Source organism: Nerophis ophidion, linkage group LG11 (genome assembly GCF_033978795.1).
Source record: "Nerophis ophidion isolate RoL-2023_Sa linkage group LG11, RoL_Noph_v1.0, whole genome shotgun sequence".
NCBI lineage: Eukaryota > Metazoa > Chordata > Actinopteri > Syngnathiformes > Syngnathidae > Nerophis > Nerophis ophidion.
The window spans coordinates 9,897,707-9,922,039 of record NC_084621.1 but is presented as its reverse complement, the minus strand read 5'-3'; the positions used below and the strand labels follow the sequence as shown (position 1 = coordinate 9,922,039).

At 39.9% G+C, this 24,333-nt stretch overlaps 2 protein-coding genes across 8 annotated transcripts in view; both read left to right on the top strand.

Moving 5' to 3' along the window:
* Nucleotides 1–9,529: 9,529 nt before the first annotated feature.
* On the top strand, nt 9,530–16,781 carry cxcr3.2 (chemokine (C-X-C motif) receptor 3, tandem duplicate 2). 4 transcript variants are annotated; one of them, XR_009808750.1, is made up of 4 exons: nt 9,530–9,745; nt 12,921–16,293; nt 16,337–16,377; nt 16,420–16,781. XR_009808750.1 is itself a non-coding variant. In XM_061915064.1 (2 exons), the coding sequence occupies exons 1-2, from the start codon at nt 9,539–9,541 to the stop codon at nt 14,010–14,012; spliced, it is 1,299 nt and encodes a 432-aa protein (XP_061771048.1). In that variant the 5' UTR covers nt 9,530–9,538; the 3' UTR covers nt 14,013–16,781. The 4 variants fall into 4 exon arrangements, 1 of the variants encoding a protein (XP_061771048.1); XR_009808748.1 differs by having other exon boundaries at nt 16,337–16,781; XR_009808749.1 differs by having other exon boundaries at nt 12,921–16,377.
* A 3,421-nt stretch (nt 16,782–20,202) lies between these two features.
* Nucleotides 20,203–24,333, top strand: part of LOC133561642 (C-X-C chemokine receptor type 3-like) — a 29,506-nt gene continuing 25,375 nt past the window's right edge. For all 4 annotated transcript variants that reach the window (XR_009808747.1, XM_061915062.1, XM_061915061.1 and 1 more), the window contains exon 1: nt 20,203–20,598. The gene's annotated coding sequence lies outside the window, so the exon portion shown is untranslated. The remainder of the gene's footprint in view (nt 20,599–24,333) is intronic.

The following is a 24,333-nucleotide window of genomic DNA, read 5'->3' as shown; positions in this document are numbered from 1 at the left end:
GTATGACTTTTCAAAACGCCGCTGTACGGATTGGTACACGGACGTAGGGAGAAGTAGTGAGGTGAAGTGAATCATATTTATATAGCGCTTTTTCTCTAGTGACTCAAAGCGCTTTACATAGTGAAACCCAATATCTATCCATCCCATCCATTTTCTACCGCTTATTCCCTTTTGGGGTCGCGGGGGGCGCTGGCGCCTATCTCAGCTACAATCGGGCGGAAGGCGGGGTACACCCTGGACAAGTCGCCACCTCATTGCAGGGCCAACGCTTTTTCTCTAGTGACTCAAAGCGCTTTACATAGTGAAACCCAATATCTAAGTTACATTTAAAGCAGTGTGGGTGGCACTGGGAGCAGGTGGGTAAAGTGTCTTGCCCAAGGACACAACGGCAATGACTAGGATGGCGGAAGCGGGGATCGAACCTGCAACCCTCAAGTTGCTGGCACGGCCACTCTACCAACCGTGCTAAACCGCCCCAAATGTGACCAAAATAATAGAGATTCTAACCACTGATAATAGTCGTTGAGGTAATACAAATGACATCGGGAGGTTGCCTACAGCCGCAGCTCCTCACGACCGTCTTTTTGACCCTTTGCAAACCTCGCACTTGGTGACTTAATTCAATGTCATTGAAGTCGGGACGGTAACACGTGCAAAGGTGTTAATATTGACTTTAAAATGCAAACAGCGAGAAGCAGAAGTAGGAGAAACATCTGCGCTGTTGCGCAACAATAGAATTCACCAGGAAGACCCTCAGTCGGGACAAAAAGTCACCGCAAGCCGAGTCAGTTCCTCACACTTTGACAAAGTAGATGTTTGTGAAGAAAAAGTATCTTTTTTTTTTTTTTTAAATGAAAACTTAATGACTCATCACTGCCCCGAAACCGTAAATCAGCACGGCAGTAAATTCGGGCTGCTGAGTCGGCATATGTCTGTGGTCTAAAAGAAGCTCGCTGTAGCTACTCTTTTAACTTCTTGCAAAGAGACCATGTCAGGGGTCGGGAACCTTTTTTGGCTGAGAGAGCCAAGAAGCTAAATATTTCAAAATGTATTTCCGTGAGAGCCATATCATATTTTTTCAACACTGAACACAACTAAACGCGTGCATTTTTAAGTAAGACCAACATTTCTAGAGTATAATAGGTCTCGTGTTCTTTGTAATAACAGTGTTATTCGAAAGCTAACTGTGGAGGGGGGTGTGGCCTGCGGGCCTGCAGCGAAGCGGGGTGTTGCCACGATCGGCCTTGAAATCAGCGATAGGTGCGTAGAAGGCCCACCTGGGCCTTGTTATCTAATCACCTGTCGCTCTGTTGTGTACGAAGTGCATTGTGAAGGCCTGGAAATAATATGCGTTATAAAATGCTTTGTCTTTTCTTCAATCAATCAATCAATCAATGTTTATTTATATAGCCCTAAATCACAAATGTCTCAAAGGACTGCACAAACCATTACGACTACAACATCCTCAGAAGAACCCACAAAAGGGCAAGGAAAACTCACACCCAGTGGGCAGGGAGAATTCACATCCAGTGGGACGCCAGTGACAATGCTGACTATGAGAAACCTTGGAGAGGACCTGAGATGTGGGCAACCCCCCCCCCCCCCCCCTCTAGGGGACCGAAAGCAATAGATGTCGAGCGGGTCTAACATGATACTGTGAAAGTTCAATCCATAGTGGCTCCAACACAGCCGCGAGAGTTCAGTTTAAAGCGGATCCAAGACAGCAGCGAGAGTCCCGTCCACAGGAAACCATCCCAAGCGGAGGCGGATCAGCAGCGTAGAGATGTCCCCAACCGATACACAGGCGTGCGGTCCATCCTGGGTCTCGACTCCAGTACTTCATCCATGGTCATTGGACCGGACCCCCTCCACAAGGGAGGGAGGGGACATAGGAGAAAAAAGAAAAGAAGCGGCAGATCAACTGGTCTAAAAAGGGGGTCTATTTAAAGGTTAGAGTATACAGATGAGTTTTAAGGTGAGACTCAGATGCTTCTACTGAGGTAGCATCTCGAACTGTTACCGGGAGGGCATTCCAGAGTACTGGAGCCCGAACGGAAAACGCTCTATAGCCCGCAGACTTTTTTTGGGCTCTAGGAATCACTAATAAGCCGGAGTCCTTTGAACGCAGATTTCTTGCCGGGACATATGGTACAATACAATCGGCAAGATGGGATGGAGCTAGACCGTGTAGTATTTTATACGTAAGTAGTAAAACCTTAAAGTCACATCTTAAGTGCACAGGAAGCCAGTTCAGGTGAGCCAGTATAGGTATATATGTAGGTATATATGTATATAAAGGTATATACAGTATAGATATATATGTAGGTATATATGTATATAAAGGTATATACAGTATAGATATATATGTAGGTATATATGTATATAAAAGTATATACAGTATAGATATATATGTAGGTATATATGTATATAAAGGTTTATACAGTATAGGTATATATGTAGGTATATATGTATATAAAGGTATATACAGTATAGATATATATGTAGGTATATATGTATATAAAGGTATATACAGTATAGATATATATGTATGTATATATGTATATAAAGGTATATACAGTATAGATATATATGTAGGTATATATGTATATAAAAGTATATACAGTATAGATATATATGTAGGTATATATGTATATAAAGGTATATACAGTATAGGTATATATGTAGGTATATATGTATATAAAGGTATATACAGTATAGATATATATGTATGTATATATGTATATAAAGGTATATACAGTATAAGTATATATGTATGTATATATGTATATAAAGGTATATACAGTACAGGCGTAATGTGATCAAACTTTCTTGTTCTTGTCAAAAGTCTAGCAGCCGCATTTTGTACCAACTGTAATCTTTTAATGCTAGACATGGGGAGACCCGAAAATAATACGTTACAGTAGTCGAGGCGAGACGTAACAAACGCATGGATAATGATCTCGGCGTCTTTAGTGGACAAAATGGAGCGAATTTTAGCGATATTACGGAGATGAAAGAAGGCCGTTTTAGTAACGCTTTTAATGTGTGACTCAAAGGAGAGAGTTGGGTGGAAGATAATACCCAGATTCTTTACCGTGTAGCCTTGTTTTATTATTTGGTTGTCAAATGTTAGAGTTGTATTATTAAATAGAGGTCGGTGTCTAGCAGGACCGATAATCAGCATTTCCGTTTTTTTGGCGTTAAGTTGCAAAAAGTTAGCGGACATCCATTGTTTAATTTCATTAAGACACGCCTCCAGCTGACTACAATCCGGCGTGTTGGTCAGCTTTAGGGGCATGTAGAGTTGGGGGTCATCAGCATAACAGTGAAAGCTAACACCGTATTTGCGTATGATGTCACCTAGCGGCAGCATGTAAATGCTGAAGAGCGCAGGGCCAAGGACCGAACCCTGGGGAACTCCACACGTTACCTTAACCTAGTCCGAGGTCACATTGTTATGGGAGACACACTGCATCCTGTCAGTAAGATAAGAGTTAAACCAAGACAGGGTTAAATATATTTGTTCTTTCCCTTTCCACATTAAAATAATGTACTGCATGCAATTGCATATTTTTTCAAATGCAATATTATCAAAATATTATAGTATGTATTCCAACAATATTTTTTGGACACTAGATTTTAATTTTACGCAAATTACCGTAAAATCAACTTGGCACTGTTTTTTTTTTCCATATACAGTAAGACACTAAAACATTAAAACACACAAAAAAAAACATCGAAACATGAGTTTACGGTAAAAAGAAATAAAAAATGGGCAGCTCTGTTGCATGAATTTTACAACTAAAAATAATCAATCAATCAATGTTTACTTATATAGCCCTAAATCACAAGTGTCTCAAAGAGCTGCACAAACCACAACGACATCCTGGTATGTTATTGTTTTTCTATTCAATTCCATTTATTAAAAAAAGAATGTATTTGCTGTTTGTATTCTATAGTCTGGTGACTGAGCTGCCAGTTTTTAAAGTAAAATATATATGTTTTTTGCAGCTTATGTAAGAAAAAAATATTGTGTATGTATTACATGCGTGTGTGTGTATATATGTATATATATACTGTATGTATGTATATAAACCTATATTCAGTTAAATATGATACAAAGACAACATATTTGATGTTAAAACTGATAAACATTTTTTTTTTGCATATAATCATTAACTTTTGAATTTAATGCCAGCTACACCTGACAAAGAAGTTGGGAAAGGTGGCAATAAATACTGATAAAGTTGAGGAATGCTCATCAAACACTTATTTGGAACATCCCACAGGTGTGCAGGCTAATTGGGAACAGGTGGGTGCCATGATTGGCTATAAAAACAGCTTCCCAAAAAATGCTCAGTCTTTCACAAGAAAGGATGGGGCGAGGTACACCCCTTTGTCCACAACTGCGTGAGCAAATAGTCAAACAGTTTAAGAACAACGTTTCTCAAAGTGCAATCGCAAGAAATTTAGGGATTTCAACATCTACGCTCCATAATATCATCAAAAGGTTCAGAGAATCTGGAGAAATCACTCCAAAAAGCGGCATGGCCGGAAACCAACATTGAATGACCGTGACTTTCCATCCCTCAGACAGCACTGTATCAAAAACCGACATCAATATCTAAAGGATATCACCACATGGGCTCAGAAACACTTCAGAAAACCATTGTCACTAAATACAGTTTCTCGCTACATCTGTAAGTGCAAGTTAAAGCTCTACTTTGCAAAGCAAAAGCCATTTATCAACAACATCCAGAAACGCTGCCGGCTTCTCTGGGCCTGAGATCATCTAAGATGGACTGACGCAAAGTGGAAAAATGTTCTGTGGCCTGACGAGTCCCCATTTCAAATTGTTTTTGGAAATATTCAACATCGTGTCATCCGGACCAAAGGAGAAGCGAAACCATCCAGACTGTTATCGACGCAAAGTTCAAAAGCCAACATCTGTGATGGTATGGGGGTGCATTAGTGCCCAAGGCATGGGTAACTTACACATCTGTGATGGCACCATTAATGCTGAAAGGTACATACAGGTTTTGGAACAACATATGCTGCCATCCCAGCGCCGTCTTTTTCATGGACGCCCCTGCTTATTTAGTCAGCACGTGTTACAACAGCGTGGCTTCGTAAAAAAAGAGTGCGGGTACTTTCCAGGCCTGCCTGCAGTCCAGACCTGTCTCACATGGAAAATGTGTGGCGCATTATGAAGCGTAAAATACGACAGCGGAGACCCCGGACTGTTGAACGACTGAAGCTCTACATAAAACAAGAATGGGGAAGAAATCCACTTTCAAAGCTTCAACAATTAGTTTCCTCAGTTCCCAAACGTTTATTGAGTGTTGTTAAAAGAAAAGGTGATGTAACACAGTGGTGAACATGCCCTTTCCCAACTACTTCGGCACGTGTTGCAGCCATGAAATTCTAAGTTAATTATTATTTGCAAAAAAAAATAAGTTTATGAGTTTGAACATCAAATATCTTGTCTTAGTAGCATATTCAACTGAATATGGGTTGAAAAGAATTTGCAAATCATTGTATTCCGTTCATATTTACATCTAACACAATTTCCCATTTCCACAAATGCTGCCATCCAAGACGGCGCTTGGATGGCAGCATATGTTGTTCCAAAACCTGTATGTACCTTTCAGCATTAATGGTGCCTTCACAGATGTGTAAGTTACCCATGCCTTGGGCACTAATGCACCCCCATACCATCACAGATGCTGGCTTTTCAACTTTGCGTCAATAACAGTCTGGATGGTTCGCTTCCCCTTCGGTCCGGATGACAGGATGTCGAATATTTCGAAAAACTATTTGAAATGTGGACTCGTCAGACCACAGAACACTTTTCCACTTTCCATCAGTCCATTTTAGATGATCTCGGACGCAGAGAAGCCTGGATGTTGTTGATAAATGGCTTTTGCTTTGCATAGTAGAGCTTTAACTTGCACTTACAGATGTAGCGACAAACTGTAGTTAGTGACAGTGGTTTTCTGAAGTGTTTCTGAGCCCATGTGGTGATATCCTTTAGAGATTGATGTCGGTTTTTGATACAGTGCCGTCTGAGGGATCGAAGGTCACGGTCGTTCAATGTTGGTTTCCGGCCATGCCGCTTACGTGGAGTGATTTCTCCAGATTCTCTGAACCTTTTGATGATATTATGGAGCGTAGATGTTGAAATCCGTAGATTTCTTGCAATTGCACTTTGAGAAACGTTGTTCTTAAACTGTTTGACTATTTGCTCACGCAGTTGTGGACAAAGGGGTGTACCTCGCCCCATCCTTTCTTGTGAAAGACTGAGCTTTTTTTGGGCAGCTGTTTTTATACCCAATCATGGCACCCACCTGTTCCCAATTAGCCTGCACACCTGTGGGATGTTCCAAATAAGTGTTTGATGAGCATTCCTCAACTTTATCAGTATTTATTCCCACTTTTCCCAACTTCTTTGTCACGTGTTGCTGGCATCAAATTCTAAAGTTAATTATTATTTGCAAATATCAGTTTGAACATAAAATATGTTGTCTTTGTAGCATATTCAACTGAATATGGGTTGAAAAGGATTTGCAAATCATTGTATTCTGTTTATATTTACATCTAACACAATTTCCCAACTCATATGGAAACGGGGTTTGTACATCCAAACATGACATGACAATCAACAATGTCCCCACAAAGAAGGATAAAAACAACGGAAATATTCTTGATTGCTAAAACAAAGTAGATTTGGGGAATATCGCTCAGAGGAAGACATGAAACTGCTACAAGAAAATACCAAAAAAGGAGAAAAAGTTAACAAAATAGGAGTTGAAGACAAGAAAGACAGGAAAACAGCAAAAAAAAAGTCCATATAAGTCAGGGTCTGATGTGACAGGTGGTGACAGTACACCTACTTTGAGACAAGAGCTGTAGGCTGTGGGGCGGTTGATCTCGGTTGGTAGAGTGGCCGTGCCAGCAACTTGAGGGTTGCAGGTTCGATTCCCGCTTCTGTCATCCTAGTCACTGCCGTTGTGTCCTTGGGCAAGACACTTTACCCACCTGCTCCCAGTGCCACCCACACTGCTTTAAATGTAACTTAGATATTGGGTTTCGGCTTATTAGTGATTCCCAAAGCCCAAAAAAAGCCTGCGGGCTATAGAGCGTTTTCATTTCGGGCTCCAGTACTCTGGAATGCCCTCCCGGTAAAAGTTCGAGATGCCACCTCAGTAGAAGCATTTAAGTCTCACCTTAAAACTCATTTGTATACTCCAGCCTTTAAATAGACTCCCTTTTTAGACCAGTTGATCTGCCGTTTCTTTTCTTTTTCTCCTATGTCCCACTCTCCCTTGTGGAGGGGGTCCGGTCCGATCCGGTGGCCATGTACTGCTCGCCTGTGTATCGGCTGGGGGACATCTCTGCGCTGCTGATCCGCCTCCGCTTGGGATGGTTTCCTGTGAATGGGACTCTTGCTGCTGTGTTGGATCCTCTTTGGACTGGACTCTCGCGACTGTGTTGGATCCATTATGGATTGAACTTTCACAGTATCATGTTAGACCCGCTCGACATCCATTGCTTTCCTCCTCTCCAAGGTTCTCATAGTCATCATTGTCACCGACGTCCCACTGGGTGTGAGTTTTCTTTGCCCTTATGTGGGCCTACCGAGGATGTCGTAGTGGTTTGTGCAGCCCTTTGAGACACTAGTGATTTAGGGCTATATAAGTAAACATTGATTGATTGATTGATAGTGATTCCCAAAGCCCAAAAAAAGTCTGCGGGCTATAGAGCGTTTTCATTTCGGGCTTCAGTACTCTGGAATGCCCTCCCGGTAACAGTTCGAGATGCCACCTCAGTAGAAGCATTTAAGTCTCACCTTAAAACTCATTTGTATACTCCAGCCTTTAAATAGACTCCCTTTTTAGACCAGTTGATCTGCCGTTTCTTTTCTTTTTCTCCTATGTCCCACTCTCCCTTGTGGAGGGGGTCCGGTCCGATCCGGTGGCCATGTACTGCTCGCCTGTGTATCGGCTGGGGGACATCTCTGCGCTGCTGATCCGCCTCCACTTGGGATGGTTTCCTGCTGGCTCCGCTGTGAACGGGACTCTCGCTGCTGTGTTGGATCCTCTTTGGACTGGACTCTCGCGACTGTGTTGGATCCATTATGGATTGAACTTTCACAGTATCATGTTAGACCCGCTTGACATCCATTGCTTTCCTCCTCTCCAAGGTTCTCATAGTCATCATTGTCACCGACGTCCCACTGGGTGTGAGTTTTCTTTGCCCTTATGTGGGCCTACCGAGGATGTCGTAGTGGTTTGTGCAGCCCTTTGAGACACTAGTGATTTAGGGCTATATAAGTAAACATTGATTGATTGATTGATAGTGATTCCCAAAGCCCAAAAAAAGTCTGCGGGCTATAGAGCGTTTTCATTTCGGGCTCCAGTACTCTGGAATGCCCTCCCGGTAACAGTTCGAGATGCCACCTCAGTAGAAGCATTTAAGTCTCACCTTAAAACTCATTTGTATACTCCAGCCTTTAAATAGACTCCCTTTTTAGACCAGTTGATCTGCCGTTTCTTTTCTTTTTCTCCTATGTCCCACTCTCCCTTGTGGAGGGGGTCCGGTCCGATCCGGTGGCCATGTTCTGCTCGCCTGTGTATCGGCTGGGGGACATCTCTGCGCTGCTGATCCGCCTCCACTTGGGATGGTTTCCTGCTGGCTCCGCTGTGAACGGGACTCTCGCTGCTGTGTCGGATCCGCTTTGGACTGGACTTTCGCGACTGTGTTGGATCCATTATGGATTGAACTTTCACAGTATCATGTTAGACCCGCTCGACATCCATTGCTTTCCTCCTCTCCAAGGTTTCTCATAGTCATCATTGTCACCGACGTCCCACTGGGTGTGAGTTTTCCTTGCCCTTATGTGGGCCTACCGAGGATGTCGTAGTGGTTTGTGCAGCCCTTTGAGACACTAGTGATTTAGGGCAATATAAGTAAACATTGATTGATTGATTGATTGACTATGTAAAGCGCTTTGAGTCACTAGAGAAAAAGTGCTATATAAAATACAACTCACTTCACTAATGCATGCTTGGTTCTGGTTTAAAGTCGTATCCAAAAAAATGAGACAAGGACTTTTTACTGTCAAATGAGTTTTGTTTTTTAATGATTTCTGCTGGTGGATTTTTTCAATGCAAAAAAATTGCCTTGGCTCAAAAAAGGTTGAAAAACCACAAAGAAAGTGTTTTCCATTTCGAAAGAAAAAAATATATAATACAACCCTTTTGAAGCGCCTTATGTATGAAAAGAAAAAGCTGACTAGACCCGCTCATCCACAGTGTGCCTTTCAAGCCCTATGGTCTGAAAAATGTGGTAAGTCTGCAACCGCCTTCTTTATATTCTATCTTCTTTCATCATTCAGCAAACACAACGTGTTAAATGATCCTTCTTCCAAATGTTTATATTTAATGTACATTTTTTTTCCCACACCGTGCATCAGTCACACACATCGCCACATTGGTGTCACAATTTCCTCAACACACTCATCCATTCCTACGTTTCTATGTTTGCATCTGTCCTGAAAACGTGTGAGGATTCGGTTCCCGAAATGGCAACTTCTTCTTTTTTGTTAAATATGTGCAGTGGAGGGGTGAAAAAAAATTGTTGTTTTTTTTTTGCTCCAAACGTTGATGCTCTGCAGATTGCGGCTCCTGCCAGCTCTTTGTTTGCAACAATGGATGAATATGTGTCCACCACAGAAGACTACTGGGTGAGTCGCTTTTGCACTCGTGCAAATAAGAGAAATGGAGTTCAGTGCATGTTTGCATGCAGCACCAAGTGCATTTCTTATTGTCATTCGTTTACAATTAGAAATAAACTTAAAAAAAAAAAAAAAATCTGGAAAATTCGTGAATTTAGTACACAAATTAAAATAGTGGTAACTGATTTTGCAGAGGGATTATTAAATTAGTAAAAAAAATTTGTATCAAATCAATGTTTTATGCCAATTAAGTATAACTAATTCCTTCCATTTAACTGCATTGTTTTGTGTGTGTATAGCTTGAATTTGAATTTATTGAATTAAATTAGGATTTTCTATATATATATATATATATATATATATACATGTATGTATATACATATATACATGTATGTATATATATACATGTATGTATATATATGTATGTATATATATACATGTATGTATATATATGTATGTATATATATACATGTATGTATATATATATATGTATATATATGTATGTATATATATGTATGTATGTATATATATATATATGTATATATATATGTATGTATATATATATATATGTATGTATATATATATGTATGTATATATATGTATGTATATATATATGTATGTATATATATGTATGTATATATATGTATGTATATATATGTATGTATATATATGTATGTATGTATATGTATATATATATATGTATGTATATACATGTATATATATGTATATATGTATGTATGATATGTATATATATATATATATATATATATATATATATATATATATATATATATGTTTATTAATTACAGTTGTCACTCGCCATTTCGCACTTCACATTTTAGATGGATGGATGGATGGATAGATAGATAATATTATTATTATTGATTCCTTCAGGAGAGTTCCTTCAGGAAAATTAAAAAGTTTCTTCAGGAAAATAATTTTTAAAAAATCTATAAAAAATTTGCCACCTATCAAGGTTTTTCAAAATGTTAAAAAAATAAATCCTTACAAGAATTTATTGAATTAAATTAAAGATTTTATCAAATGTTTTTACATAAAATGTTGTATAAATTGTTATTTATATATATATATATGTTTATTAATTACAGTTGTTCCTCACCATTTCAAACTTCATATTTTGCCATCTATTGATGTTTTATCAAATATTTAAAAAATAAATAAATAAATAAATCTTTTCTTGCTCTTTTGCATTTAGATAGACGGATAATACTTTATTGATTCCTTCAGGAGAGTTCCCTCAAGAAAATTAAACTAGACTAGACTACGCTGGAAAAAATGCCCCTCTTAAAAAGAGTAAAATAAATAAATACAAGATATTATTGTTTGTAATAAGCAAAAAAAAATACTGCCAATGGAACAAGTCAAAATTGCCTTGGTAACTTAAAAAACTACTTAAAAGTGATATTGAAATGAGCAATTAAAACTTGTTATTAACTGTAGTATTGTGAAGTTGTGTGTCTTATAACAAACTTAAGTAGTTTTAGATCCACTGTCTAAAACAATTTATGTCTCACTGAAAAATCTGGGGATTGTGACTTGTATTAAGTTTGTTGGGGGAACCTGAAAGACAAACACGAAGGCTATTACAGAACAAACTAGTAAAGAACAAGGATTTAGGATAATTACTCATTAAGACCGTTAAAAAGCTTTTATTTATATGTACAAAACCCAAAACCAGTGAAATTGTGTAAATGGTAAATAAAAACAGAATATAATGATTTTCAAATCCTTTTCAACCTATATTGAATTGAAAAGACTGCAAAGACAAGATAGTTGACGTTTGGAATTTGATGCCAGCAACATGTTTCAAAAGAGCAGGCACAAGTGGCAAAAAAGACTGAGAAAGTTGAGGAATGCTCATCAAACACTTATTTGGAACATCCCACAGGTGTGCAGGCTAATTGGGAACGGGTGGGTGCCATGATTGGGTATAAAAGCAGCTTCCATGAAATGCTCAGTCATTCACAAACAAGGATGGGGCGAGGGTCACCACTTTGTAAGCAAATTTTCAAACAGTTTTAGAACAACATTTCTCAACAAGCTATTGCAAGGAATTTAGGGATTTTACCATCTAAGGTCCGTAATATCATTAAAAAGTTCAGAGAATCTGGAGAAAATAAGCAATGATATTACCGACCTTCGATCCCTCAGGCGGTACTCCATCAAAAAGCTGCATCAGTGTGTAAAGGATATCACCACATGTGCTTAGGAACACTTCAGAAAACCAATGTCAGTAATTACAGTTCGTCGCGACATCTCTAAGTGCAAGTTAAAACTCCTGCTATGCAAAGTGAGAACCATTTATCAACAACACCCAGAAACACCGCCGGCTTTGCTCAGCCCGAGCTCACCGAAGATGGACTGATGCAAAGTGGAAAAGTGTTCTGTGGTCTGACGAGTCCACATTTCAAATTGTTTTCGGATACTGTGGACGTCGAGTACTGCGAAGAAAAGACGACAAGAACCATTTGGATTTTTATAGGCACAAAGTTCAAAAGCCAGCATCTGTGATGGTATGGGTGTGTATTAGTGCCCAAGGCATGGGTAACTTACACATCTGTGAAGGCACCATTAATGCTGAAAGGTCCATACAGGTTTTGGAGCAACATATGTTGTCGTCCAAGCGACGTTGTCATGGACGCCCCTGCTTATTTCAGCAGCCACGTGTTACAACAGCGTGGCTTCATAGTAAAAGAGTGCTGGTACTAGACTGGCCTGCCTGTAGTCCAGACCTGTCTCCCATTGAAAATATGCGGCGCAATATGAAGCCTAACATACCACAACTGAGACTGTAGAACAACTTAAGCTGTACATCAAGCAAAAATGGGAAATAATTCCACCTGAAGAGCTTCAAAAATTGGTCTCCTCAGTTCCCAAAGATTTAGTAAGTGTTGTTAAAAGGAAAGGTGATGTAACACAGTGGTAAAAATGCCCCTGTGCCAACTTTTATGCAATGTGTTGCTGCCATTAAATTCTAAGTTAATGGTTATTTGCAATAAAAAATAAGTTTTTCAGTGTGAACATTAAATATCTTTGCAGTCTGTTCAATTGAATATAAGTTGAAAAGGATTTGCAAATGACACATTTTGCACTTTCTGATCATTGTGTACTTTAATGACATTTGAATCAACTGCTGACTATTGTCTATGCTTCCTGTCTGCAGTTGATGGACTACGACAACTACACCTTCTCCCCCGAGAGCAGCAAGACGCACGCGGCCCCCTGCCCCCACCAGGACATCTACACCTTTGCGCAGCGATACCTTCCCGTGGTCTTCGGCCTGGTCTTCTTCCTGGCCCTGGTGGGCAACGTGCTGGTGCTGTGCGTGATCCGGCGCTACAGGACGTCCCGCGGCGGCAGCTGCTCCTTCTCCCTCACCGACACCTTCCTCCTCCACCTGGCCATCTCCGACCTGCTGCTGGCCTTCACGCTGCCGCTGTTCGCCGTGCAGTGGGCTCACCAGTGGGTTTTCGGCGAGGTGGCCTGCAAGATCTCCGGCGCCCTTTTCTCGCTCAACCGCTACAGCGGCATCCTCTTCCTGGCCTGCATCAGCTTCGATCGCTACCTGGCCATCGTGCACGCCGTCAACGCCAGTTGGAAGCGCAGCACCTGCCAGGCCCAGATCGCCTGCGGCCTGATCTGGGCGGGCTGCCTGGGCCTGGGATGCATCGACTTCGCCTTCAAGCAGGTGGGGGAGGTGGATATCATGGCTGGACGGGGGACGCTCCTGTGCCAGGTTTGGTTCACCGACAACCCCGTGCAGTGGCAGGTGGGGCTGCAGCTGGTCAGCGTGAGTCTGGGGTTCGGACTCCCGCTCCTGGTCATGCTTTACTGCTACATCTGGATCTTCCGCTCGCTCTGCAACGCCACCCGCCGGCAGAAGCGCAAGTCCCTGCGCCTCATCGTCTCCCTGGTGTCCGTCTTCGTGCTCTGCTGGGCGCCCTACAACTGCTTCCAGCTGGCCGACAGCCTGCAGAGGCTGGGCCTGGTGCCCGGCGGGTGCCGGTTCGGCCGCGTCGTGGACATCGGGACCTTGATCACCGAGAGCGTGGGGCTGTCGCACTGCGCGCTGAACCCCTTGCTGTACGGCTTCGTGGGGGTCAAGTTCCGCAGGGAGATGGCTCGGATGTGCAAAGGGCTGCTGGGAGCCAGAGGCTGGCTGGGGACGGAGGAATGGAGGGACAGGAGGCGCAAAACCGCCAGCTCCTACAGCTCTGCCGAGAGCGAAAACACCACCTACTCCGTCATGGGGTAATGACGCTTTAGAACCGGGGTCTCCGACAGCGGATGCACCTTTTTTCACTGCACAGTGCCTTCACACTCATGGTTTTGTACTTTAGTCCGTGCCAATGTATCGAAAGAAATATTTTTTGTCGGGTTAATTTAACATCCACACTGGCGACTCGGTAAACAATCTGGGTGTTATCTTCGACCCAACTCTCTCCTTTGAGTCACACATTAAAAGCGTTACTAAAACGGCCTTCTTTCATCTCCGTAATATCGCTAAAATTCGCTCCATTCTGTCCACTAAAGACGCCGAGATCATTATCCATGCGTTTGTTACGTCTCGTCTCGATTACTGTAACGTATTATTTTGGGGTCTCCCCATGTCTAGCATTAAAAGATTACAGTTGGTACAAAATGCGGCTGCTAGACTTTTAACAAGAACAAGAACGTTTGATCACATTACGCCTATACTGTATATACCTTTATATACATATATACCTACATATATATCTATACTGTATATACATTTATATACATATATACATACATATATATCTATACTGTATATACCTTTATATACATATATACATACATATATATCTATACTGTATATACCTTTATATACATATATACCTACATATATATCTATACTGGCTCACCAGCACTGGCTTCCTGTGCACTTAAGAAGTGACTTTAAGGTTTTACTACTTACGTATAAAGTACTACACGGTCTAGCTCCATCCTATCTTGCCGATTGTATTGTACCATATGTCCCGGCAAGAAATTTGCGTTCAAAGGACTCCGGCTTATTAGTGATTCCCAAAGCCCAAAAAAAGTCTGCGGGCCATAGAGCGTTTTCATTTCGGGCTCCAGTACTCTGGAATGCCCTCCCGGTAACAGTTCGAGATGCCACCTCAGTAGAAGCATTTAAGTCTCACCTTAAAACTCATTTGTATACTCTAGCCTTTAAATAGACTCCCTTTTTAGACCAGTTGATCTGCCGTTTCTTTTCTTTTTTCTCCTATGTCCCACTCTCCCTTGTGGAGGGGGTCCGGTCCGATCCGGTGGCCATGTACTGCTTGCCTGTGTATCGGCTGGGGACATCTCTGCGCTGCTGATCTGCCTCCGCTTGGGATGGTTTCCTGTGAACGGGACTCTCGCTGCTGTGTTGGATCCGCTTTGGACTGGACTCTCGCGACTGTGTTGGATCCATTATGGATTGAACTTTCACAGTATCATGTTAGACCCGCTCGACATCCATTGCTTTCCTCCTCTCCAAGGTTCTCATAGTCATCATTGTCACCGACGTCCCACTGGGTGTGAGTTTTCCTTGGCCTTACGTGGGCCTACCGAGGATGTCGTGGAGTACCCGGAGGGAACCCACGCAGTCACGGGGAGAACATGCAAACTCCACACAGAAAGATCCCGAGCCTGGATTTGAACCCAGGACTGCAGGACCTTCGTATTGCGAGGCAGACACACTAACCCCTCTGCCACCGTGAAGCCATGTTTGTTTAAAAAGGTACAAAAATATTTCAACATAAATAAAAATAATAGTGGGTTCACAAAATAAAATTCTGTTTATTGGGAATCTGGACCCTGGAGTTTGACACTAAATGCAATGTCAGGCCCTCAAGTAGTTACTTTTTGTCATCTAGTCTTGTGTAAAATTTTAACATACATTTTTTATCCAAAAGGAGACTGAGGGCGGCAAGCAAACGTTGCAGCAAAGTAAAGCCAATGGAGTCTAATCTTTTCATTTCTACCACAAGTCTCCTCCACCAATCGGCAAACAGTTGTTAAGTCACCTCAGCAATCTTACAACCCCAACCCGACAGGGTACCATGAATAGAGCCTGCTAGTACCTTCTTTTGCCAGTGGAAAACCACCAACAAGGAGCAGGTACTATACCTGTCATGTCTCACACCTGCTTTCAATCACCACATCTCTATTTAAGCCTGTCATTTTCTGTTGGTCGTCCTGGTGTCATCGTGTTTCTTTTCATGCTTTGTCCATGCCAGTTTTTTCATGCCAAAGTCCTTGCTACTCTTGTCCATGCCAGTTTTTTCATGCCAAAGTCCTTGCTACTCTTGTCCATGCCAGTTTTTTCATGCCAAAGTCCTTGCTACTCTTGTCCATGCCAGTTTTTTTCATGCCAAAGTCCTTGCTACTCTTGTCCATGCCAGTTTTTTCATGCCAAAGTCCTTGCTACTCTTGTCCATGCCAGTTTTTTTCATGCCAAAGTCCTTGCTACTCTTGTCCATGCCAGTTTTTTCATGCCAAAGTCCTTGCTACTCTTGTCCATGCCAGTTTTTTTCATGCCAAAGTCCTTGCTACTCTTGTCCATGCCAGTTTTTTTCATGCCAAAGTCCTTGCTACTCTTGTCCATGCCAGTTTTTTCATGCCAAAGTCCTTGCTACTCTTGTCCATGCCAGTTTTTTTCATGCCAAAGTCCTTGCTACTCTTGTCCATGCCAGTTTTTTCATGCTAAAGTCCTTGCTACTCTTGTCCATGCCAGTTTTTTCATGCCAAAGTCCTTGCTACTCTTGTCCATGCCAGTTTTTTTCATGCCAAAGTCATTGCTACTCTTTTCCATGCCAGTTTTTTCATGCCAAAGTCCTTGCTACTCTTGTCCATGCCAGTTTTTTCATGCCAAAGTCCTTGCTACTCTTGTCCAGCCATAGTAAGTGTTATTTGCATTATGTTCATGGTTTGTTAAAGTGTTAGTTTTGTCTCTTTTCCCAAGTTTTGTTTGTACCTTTTTTTTAGTTAAAATTAAATCATGTTTTTACCTGAACGCCATGTTTTGAGTAGTCTGTCTGCCTTCCTGGGAGAACGACCCCACAGCAAGCAGCGACCCCACCACCTTGACAAAGCATGCGGGGGTCATTTTGATATTTTTACATTTTCAAACCATGAGAAAATATATATATATATATATATATATATATATATATATATATATATATATATATATATATATATAGATATAGATATATATATATATATATATATATTTTACCTTTAGGGGTCCCGGGGACCATAAAGGGTCTCAGTCATTAAAATGTTAAAAATAAGTAAAATTATTATTATTTTTTAATTGTTTAACGCTTACAGTAAATATGAAGTTAAAAAAAAAAAATAATAATAATTTTTTGGCCTTTTTTGTCAAAGATAACTTTGTTTTTATAGTAAAACTGAAATATGCTGTATTTAGTAATCAGAACCATAAAAGATCAATAATGCAGGACAACATGGATTTTAATTCACTATTATTTTTTTTGAGTAATCACAGTGTAAAGATAAATAAAATCCCACTAAATATCTTTAGGATCCAAAAGGTGCCCCACTCATAGAGTAATACATTTTTATTGTATATATTTTTTAACTTTCAACTCTTAAGTTACGAGATCAACTTCAGATATATCTGTTGATTTTAAATTTAAACTATTTTGTTTTATGGTCTTTTGTAAAAAAAAAAAAAACTTTTGTTTTTATATGGCAATCACACAATATATGCAATATTTTTGGCACATCAAACATTTTAAAGTAAAGTTTTTGAAGTAATTGGAGCCTTTAAAATAATTGATTATAACATAGATTTTTTTGGTATTATTGTTTTGTTTGTTTGAGCAATGGAAAAACAACAACAAAAAAAAAACAGCCCGCAGGACAACTTTGTGTCAACTTTTTCTTGTTAGATTTCACCTCATTCCACTTTTTTAAATGTTTTTTTGTATTTTTTGAAATAGCATTTCCTCACATTGTAAAATGTTGGGAAAATGTTTTTATATGTTGTCTGTGCTCGTGAACAAACAAAATAAATATTTTTGCACTACAGCAAACTGCTTTTTTATTTTTATTTTATTTTAACATGATTGATCTGATCTCTAAAATGGAATATTTGACTCGAAAAACCATGTAATGTTGATAAAACAATATTTAATGGTGTGGATGCTGAAAAGCAATTTATTCAATCGTTTTGCATGTTTTATATTTGATATTGTTTCGTTGTAATTGTATACTATTGTTTTATATTAAATTGTGTATGTGTGTGGTAAAATACAATTAAAAAAACACATTGTAACATAAAAAAGGTACACAGTATAACAACCCAACATAACACAATACAATATCATATACATAAATAGCATGATATGATTTAATATGGAATTACAAATTATTAGGGTCCGCAGGCCCATGGCAAAGGACTCCTGTGGAGTCCTTTGCCATGGACTCTCACTATTATGTTGGATCCACTATGGACTGGACTCTCACTACTATGTCGGATCCACTATGGACTGGACTCTTACTATTATGTTAGATCCACTATGGACTGGACTCTCACTATTATGTTAGATCCACTATGGACTGGACTCTCACTATTATGTTAGATCCACTATGGACTGGACTCTTACTATTATGTTAGATCCACTATGGACTGGACTCTCACTATTATGTTAGATCCACTATGGACTGGACTCTTACTATTATGTTAGATCCACTATGGACTGGACTCTTACTATTATGTTAGATCCACTATGGACTGGACTCTTACTATTATGTTAGATCCACTATGGACTGGACTCTTACTATTATGTTAGATCCACTATGGACTGGACTCTCACTACTATGTCGGATCCACTATGGACTGGACTCTTACTATTATGTTAGATCCACTATGGACTGGACTCTCACTATTATGTTGGATCCACTATGGACTGGACTCTCACTACTATGTCGGATCCACTATGGACTGGACTCTTACTATTATGTTGGATCCACTATGGACTGGACTCTCACTATTATGTTAGATCCACTATGGACTGGACTCTCACTATTATGTTAGATCCACTATGGACTGGACTCTCACTATTATGTTAGATCCACTATGGACTGGACTCTCACTACTATGTCGGATCCACTATGGACTGGACTCTTACTATTATGTTAGATCCACTATGGACTGGACTCTCACTATTATGTTAGATCCACTATGGACTGGACTCTTACTATTATGTTAGATCCACTATGGACTGGACTCTTACTATTATGTTAGATCCACTATGGACTGGACTCTTACTATTATGTTAGATCCACTATGGACTGGACTCTTACTATTATGTTAGATCCACTATGGACTGGACTCTCACTACTATGTCGGATCCACTATGGACTGGACTCTTACTATTATGTTAGATCCACTATGGACTGGACTCTCACTATTATGTTAGATCCACTATGGACAGGACTCTCACTATTATGTTAGATCCACTATGGACTGGACTCTCACTATTATGTTAGAGCCACTATGGACTGGACTCTTACTATTATGTTAGATCCACTATGGACTGGACTCTCACTATTACGTTAGATCCACCGTGGACTGGACTCTCACTATTATGTTAGATCCACTATGGACTGGACTCTCACTATTATGTTGGATCCATTATGGACTGGACTCTCACTATTATGTTAGATCCACTATGGACTGGACTCTTACTATTATGTTAGATCCACTGTGGACTGGACTCTCACTATTATGTTAGATCCACTATGGACTGGACTCTCACTATTATGTTAGATCCACTATGGACTGGACTCTCACTATTATGTTAGATCCACTATGGACTGGACTCTCACTATTATGTTAGATCTACTATGGACTGGACTCTTACTATTATGTTAGATCCACTATGGACTGGACTCTCACTATTATGTTAGAGCCATTATGGACTGGACTCTCACTATTATGTTAGTGTAGGCAGACCCGTCAGCGATCCTGTTCTGTCCCCCTGTAATGTTTGTCTGCTCTTGAATGGGATTGTGTTGAAAATCTTTAATTTCCCTTCGAGGATTATTAAAGTATTTCTGATTCTGATTGTCAAGAAAATATTTTTAAAGAATAAACAGTGCCCTCTAGTGGACAAATTCTTCTAGCGCGGCGCTTTGTTTCACCGCGCTTTGTTTACAAGTCAAGTCAAGGCTTCCATCAACCGGAATATACGAAATAGCTTTCAAGTTAAAACTGAATCTAACCATACCCTCTTGTTAATACGACATATCTAATATAAAAATGTTAATTGTAATGTTAAATAACTTAATATACTTTAAATGTATTTTTTCAAGTCACTTAACGTGTTTATTTCGTAAATTGACGTCGATTGGATTTTATTTTGAAAAGCTTATATCCGCCTTGTCTGTGCAGTGCAGACATGACTTGGCATTGCGACGCAGGCACCGTGAGGTCGAGGTGACATTTGTTGACTAAAATGAGTTATTATTATTTATTCGTATTGTTTTTAATGCCGTTGTAACATATTTGAATCGAGGTGGGTCAGTTAAAATTCCCGCTGTAGTTTGTATTCGTCTTGTGTTGTTTTGATGGCATGTGTCACCGCGCGGACTCACACTGCCCAAAAAAACAAAAACACTATCCGCTTTCAAACTGGTTTCGTTTTCCTTCTGGGTTGAAACTGCTGCCAAAAACGACAGCTTAAAAACTGTTGTGTTTGAAGGAAGGCAACACACACGGCGGGGAGAAGAAGGAAGAAGACATTTTCCTGTTCAATTTTTTTCCCAAGACTTTGCTGCACGTTGACGTTCTATCGCAGGTAAGCAGGCTTTGTTTGGGGACTCGATAAATATAACATTGTTTACTTGTCACTCGCTTTAAAGGCTTACTGAAATGCGATTTTCTTATTTAAACGGGGATCGCAGGTCCATTCTATCCGTCATACTTGATCATTTTTGCAATTTTGCCATATTTTTGCTGATTTAGTAGAGAACATCGACAATAAAGTCACATCTGAACATTGTTTACAATCATGGCCACCAGCAGCGAGAGCGATTCGGACCGAGAAAGCCACAATTTCCCCATTAATTGGAGCCAGGATGAAAGATTTGTGGATGAGGAAAGTGAGAGTGAAGGACTAGAGAAAAAAAGAAAAGAAACGGCGACGGCAGTGGGAGCGATTCAGATGTTATTAGACACATTTACTAGGATAATTCTGGAAAATCCCTTATCTGCTTATTGTATTCTAGTGTTTTAGTGAGATTATATGGTACCTGCAGTGACCGTCAGTGTCTCTGAGTGAAGCCATGAAGGAGCCAAGAAAGTCACAGCTGCCTTTTTGACAGCTGCTGCAGGAGGACGCAAACTCCGCTCAAGTCTCCGGTAATATCACAATTTTCTCATCCAAAAACTTGCCGGTTGACATGTGGTAGAGAAACATGTTCGCTTGACCGCTCTGTTCCATATTAAAGCTTCACAACAAACAAAGAAACACCGGCTGTGTTTTGGTTGCTAAAGGCAGCTGCAATCCACCGCTTTCCACCAATAGCATTCTTCTTTGACGTCTCCATTATTAATTGAACAAATTGCATCTGAACATTGTTTACAATCATGGCCACCAGCAGCGAGAGCGATTCGGACCGAGAAAGCCACAATTTCCCCATTAATTGGAGCCAGGATGAAAGATTTGTGGATGATGAAAGTGAGAATGAAGGACTAGAAGACAACAACAAAAAAGACGAGGGCAGTGGGAGCGATTCAGATGTTATTAGACACATTTACTAGAATAATTCTGGAAAATCCCTTATCCGCTTATTGTGATACTAGTGTTTTAGTGAGATTATAAAGTCATACCTGAAAGTCAGAGGGGTGTGGTGACCGCCAGTGTCTCTGAGGGAAGCAATGGAGGAGCCAAGAAAGTCGCAGCTGCCTCTTTGTTAGCTGCGGGAGGAACGACATGTTTACGGTAAGAGCCGACTTATTACCACACATTTCTCACCGAAACCTGCCGGTTGACATGTGGTAGAGAAACATGTTGGCTTGACCGCTCTGTTCCATATTAAAGCTTCACAACAAACAAAGAAACACCAGCCGTGTTTGTGTTGCTAAAGGCAGCTGCAATCCACCGCTTTCCAGCAACAGCATTCTTCTTTGACGTCTCCATTATTAAATGAACAAATCGCAAAAGATTCAGCAACACAGATGTCCAGAATACTGTGTAATTATGCGATAAAAACAGACTACTTTTAGCCGTGAGTGGCGCTGGGAGAACGTGTCCGCTACCACCGGTGACGTCACACGCACGCGTCATCATTCTGCGACGTTTTCAACAGGATAATTCGCGGGAAATTAAAAATTGCAATTTAGTAAACTAAAGCGGCCGTATTGGCATGTGTTGCAATGTTAATATTTCATCATTGATATATAAACTATCAGACTGCGTGGTCGGTAGTAGTGGCTTTCAGTAGGCCTTTAAACATATAATTTACATGACTTTTTGTGGATAAAAAAGCAACAAAACATGGGTAAAGCATGTGTTATGTGCTATAATGTAATCTAAACATGTCCATTTATACAGCACACACCTTCTCATTCAATGTGTTTTCTTTATTTTCATGACTATTTACATTGTAGATTGTCACTGAAGGCATCAAAACGATGAATGATCACATGTGGAGTTATGTACTTAACAAAAAAAAAGGTGAAATAATTGAAACCATGTTTTGTATTTGAGTTTCTTCAAAATAGCCACACTGTGCTCTTATTGCTGCTATGCACACTCTTGGCATTCTCTCGACGAGCTTAAAGCACACCTGTGAAGTGAAAACCATTTCAGGTGACTGCAAAAGAAGAAAACAAATATAACTTCAAAGAATGTATGCATGTACAACACTTAAGACCTTTAGCATATCTTTATGTGGAGTTAAATTATGGAATATATATATATGTGTATGTGTAGAGATATATATGTGTATATATATATATGTGTGTGTATATATATATATGTGTGTGTGTGTGTATATATATATATATGTGTGTATGTGTGTATATATTTCTGTATGTGTGTGTGTATATATCTGACTAGGATTTACATATATACACACATGCATACATGTGTGTGTGTGTATATTTATATATATATATATATATATATATATATATATATATATGTATATGTAGGTGTGGGAAAAATCACAAGACTACTTCATCTCTACAGAACTGTTTCATGAGGGTTTCCCTCAATCATCAGGAGATTTTTTTTTTCTCCTGATGATTGAGGGAACCCCTCATGAAACAGTTCTGTAGAGATGAAGTATTCTTGTGATTTTTCCCACACCTACATATTGCGCTCTACCACGGTATCGAGCATTATTCTCTGGATAATCCAATCAAGACACATATATATATATATATATATATATATATATATGTGTATGTATGTGTATATATATATATATGTATATATATATATATATATATATATATATATATATATATATACATATATATATATATACACACACACATCTATATCAGGGGTCGGCAACATTTACCACTCAAAGAGCCATTTCGACCCATTTCACAAAATAAAGAAAACAATGGGAGCCAGAAAACTCTTTTGAAATTTAAAATGAAATAATACTGCATACAGAGTTTTTTTATTTTTATTTGTGCTATGTATAAACCAGGGGTCTCAGACAAGCGGCCCGCGCCTTAATCTGAAAATTAAATGTTAGTGCGGTGCGCAAGTTTTAAATGAATGCCGCCTAACAGCATCACACTTGCCAACCCTCACAGATTTTCCGGGAGACTCCCGAATATCAGAGTAACTATTCTTGTGGCCATTTACTGATTTACAACAATAATAAGGACATACTTGGTCAACATCCATACAGGTCACACTGAGAGTGCCCGTTTAAACAACTTTTAACACTCTTACTAATATGTGTTACACTGTGAACCCACACCAAACAAGAATGACAAACACATTTCGGGATAACATCCACACTGTAACACAACATAAAGGCAACAGACCAAATACCCAGAATCCCATGCATCCGTAACTCTTCCGGGCTACATTATACACCCCCTCGCTAGCACCAAATTCCCCCTCCCCCTCCGTGCATCGGTTGAGGTGGGTGGGGTTGTATAGATATATATGGGTAATGTGGGTTCTTTCGAGGATGTCGTAGTCTTAGTGGTTTGTACGGTCCTTTGAGACATTTGTGATTTAGGGCTATATAAATAAACATTGATTGATTGATATATATACACACAACCAATAATTAATTTTTACATGGATTCTTATGGGGAACACTGCTTCACGACACAAACTTTTCGGTTCCACGTTCAAGGACCCTTTGATCGAAAAATTGAGGTTCCACTGTACTTTAGTTAGCTGCACCCGCTAAATCTCTGGGAGACCAACAATGAATAGGCTGTCAACAGGAAAACGATGGACAGGAAATATTGCCATTGACTCATTTTCACGGTCGTTAGCAATGACTAATCATGGCAGCACCACATCAATCAATCAATCAATCAATGTTTACTT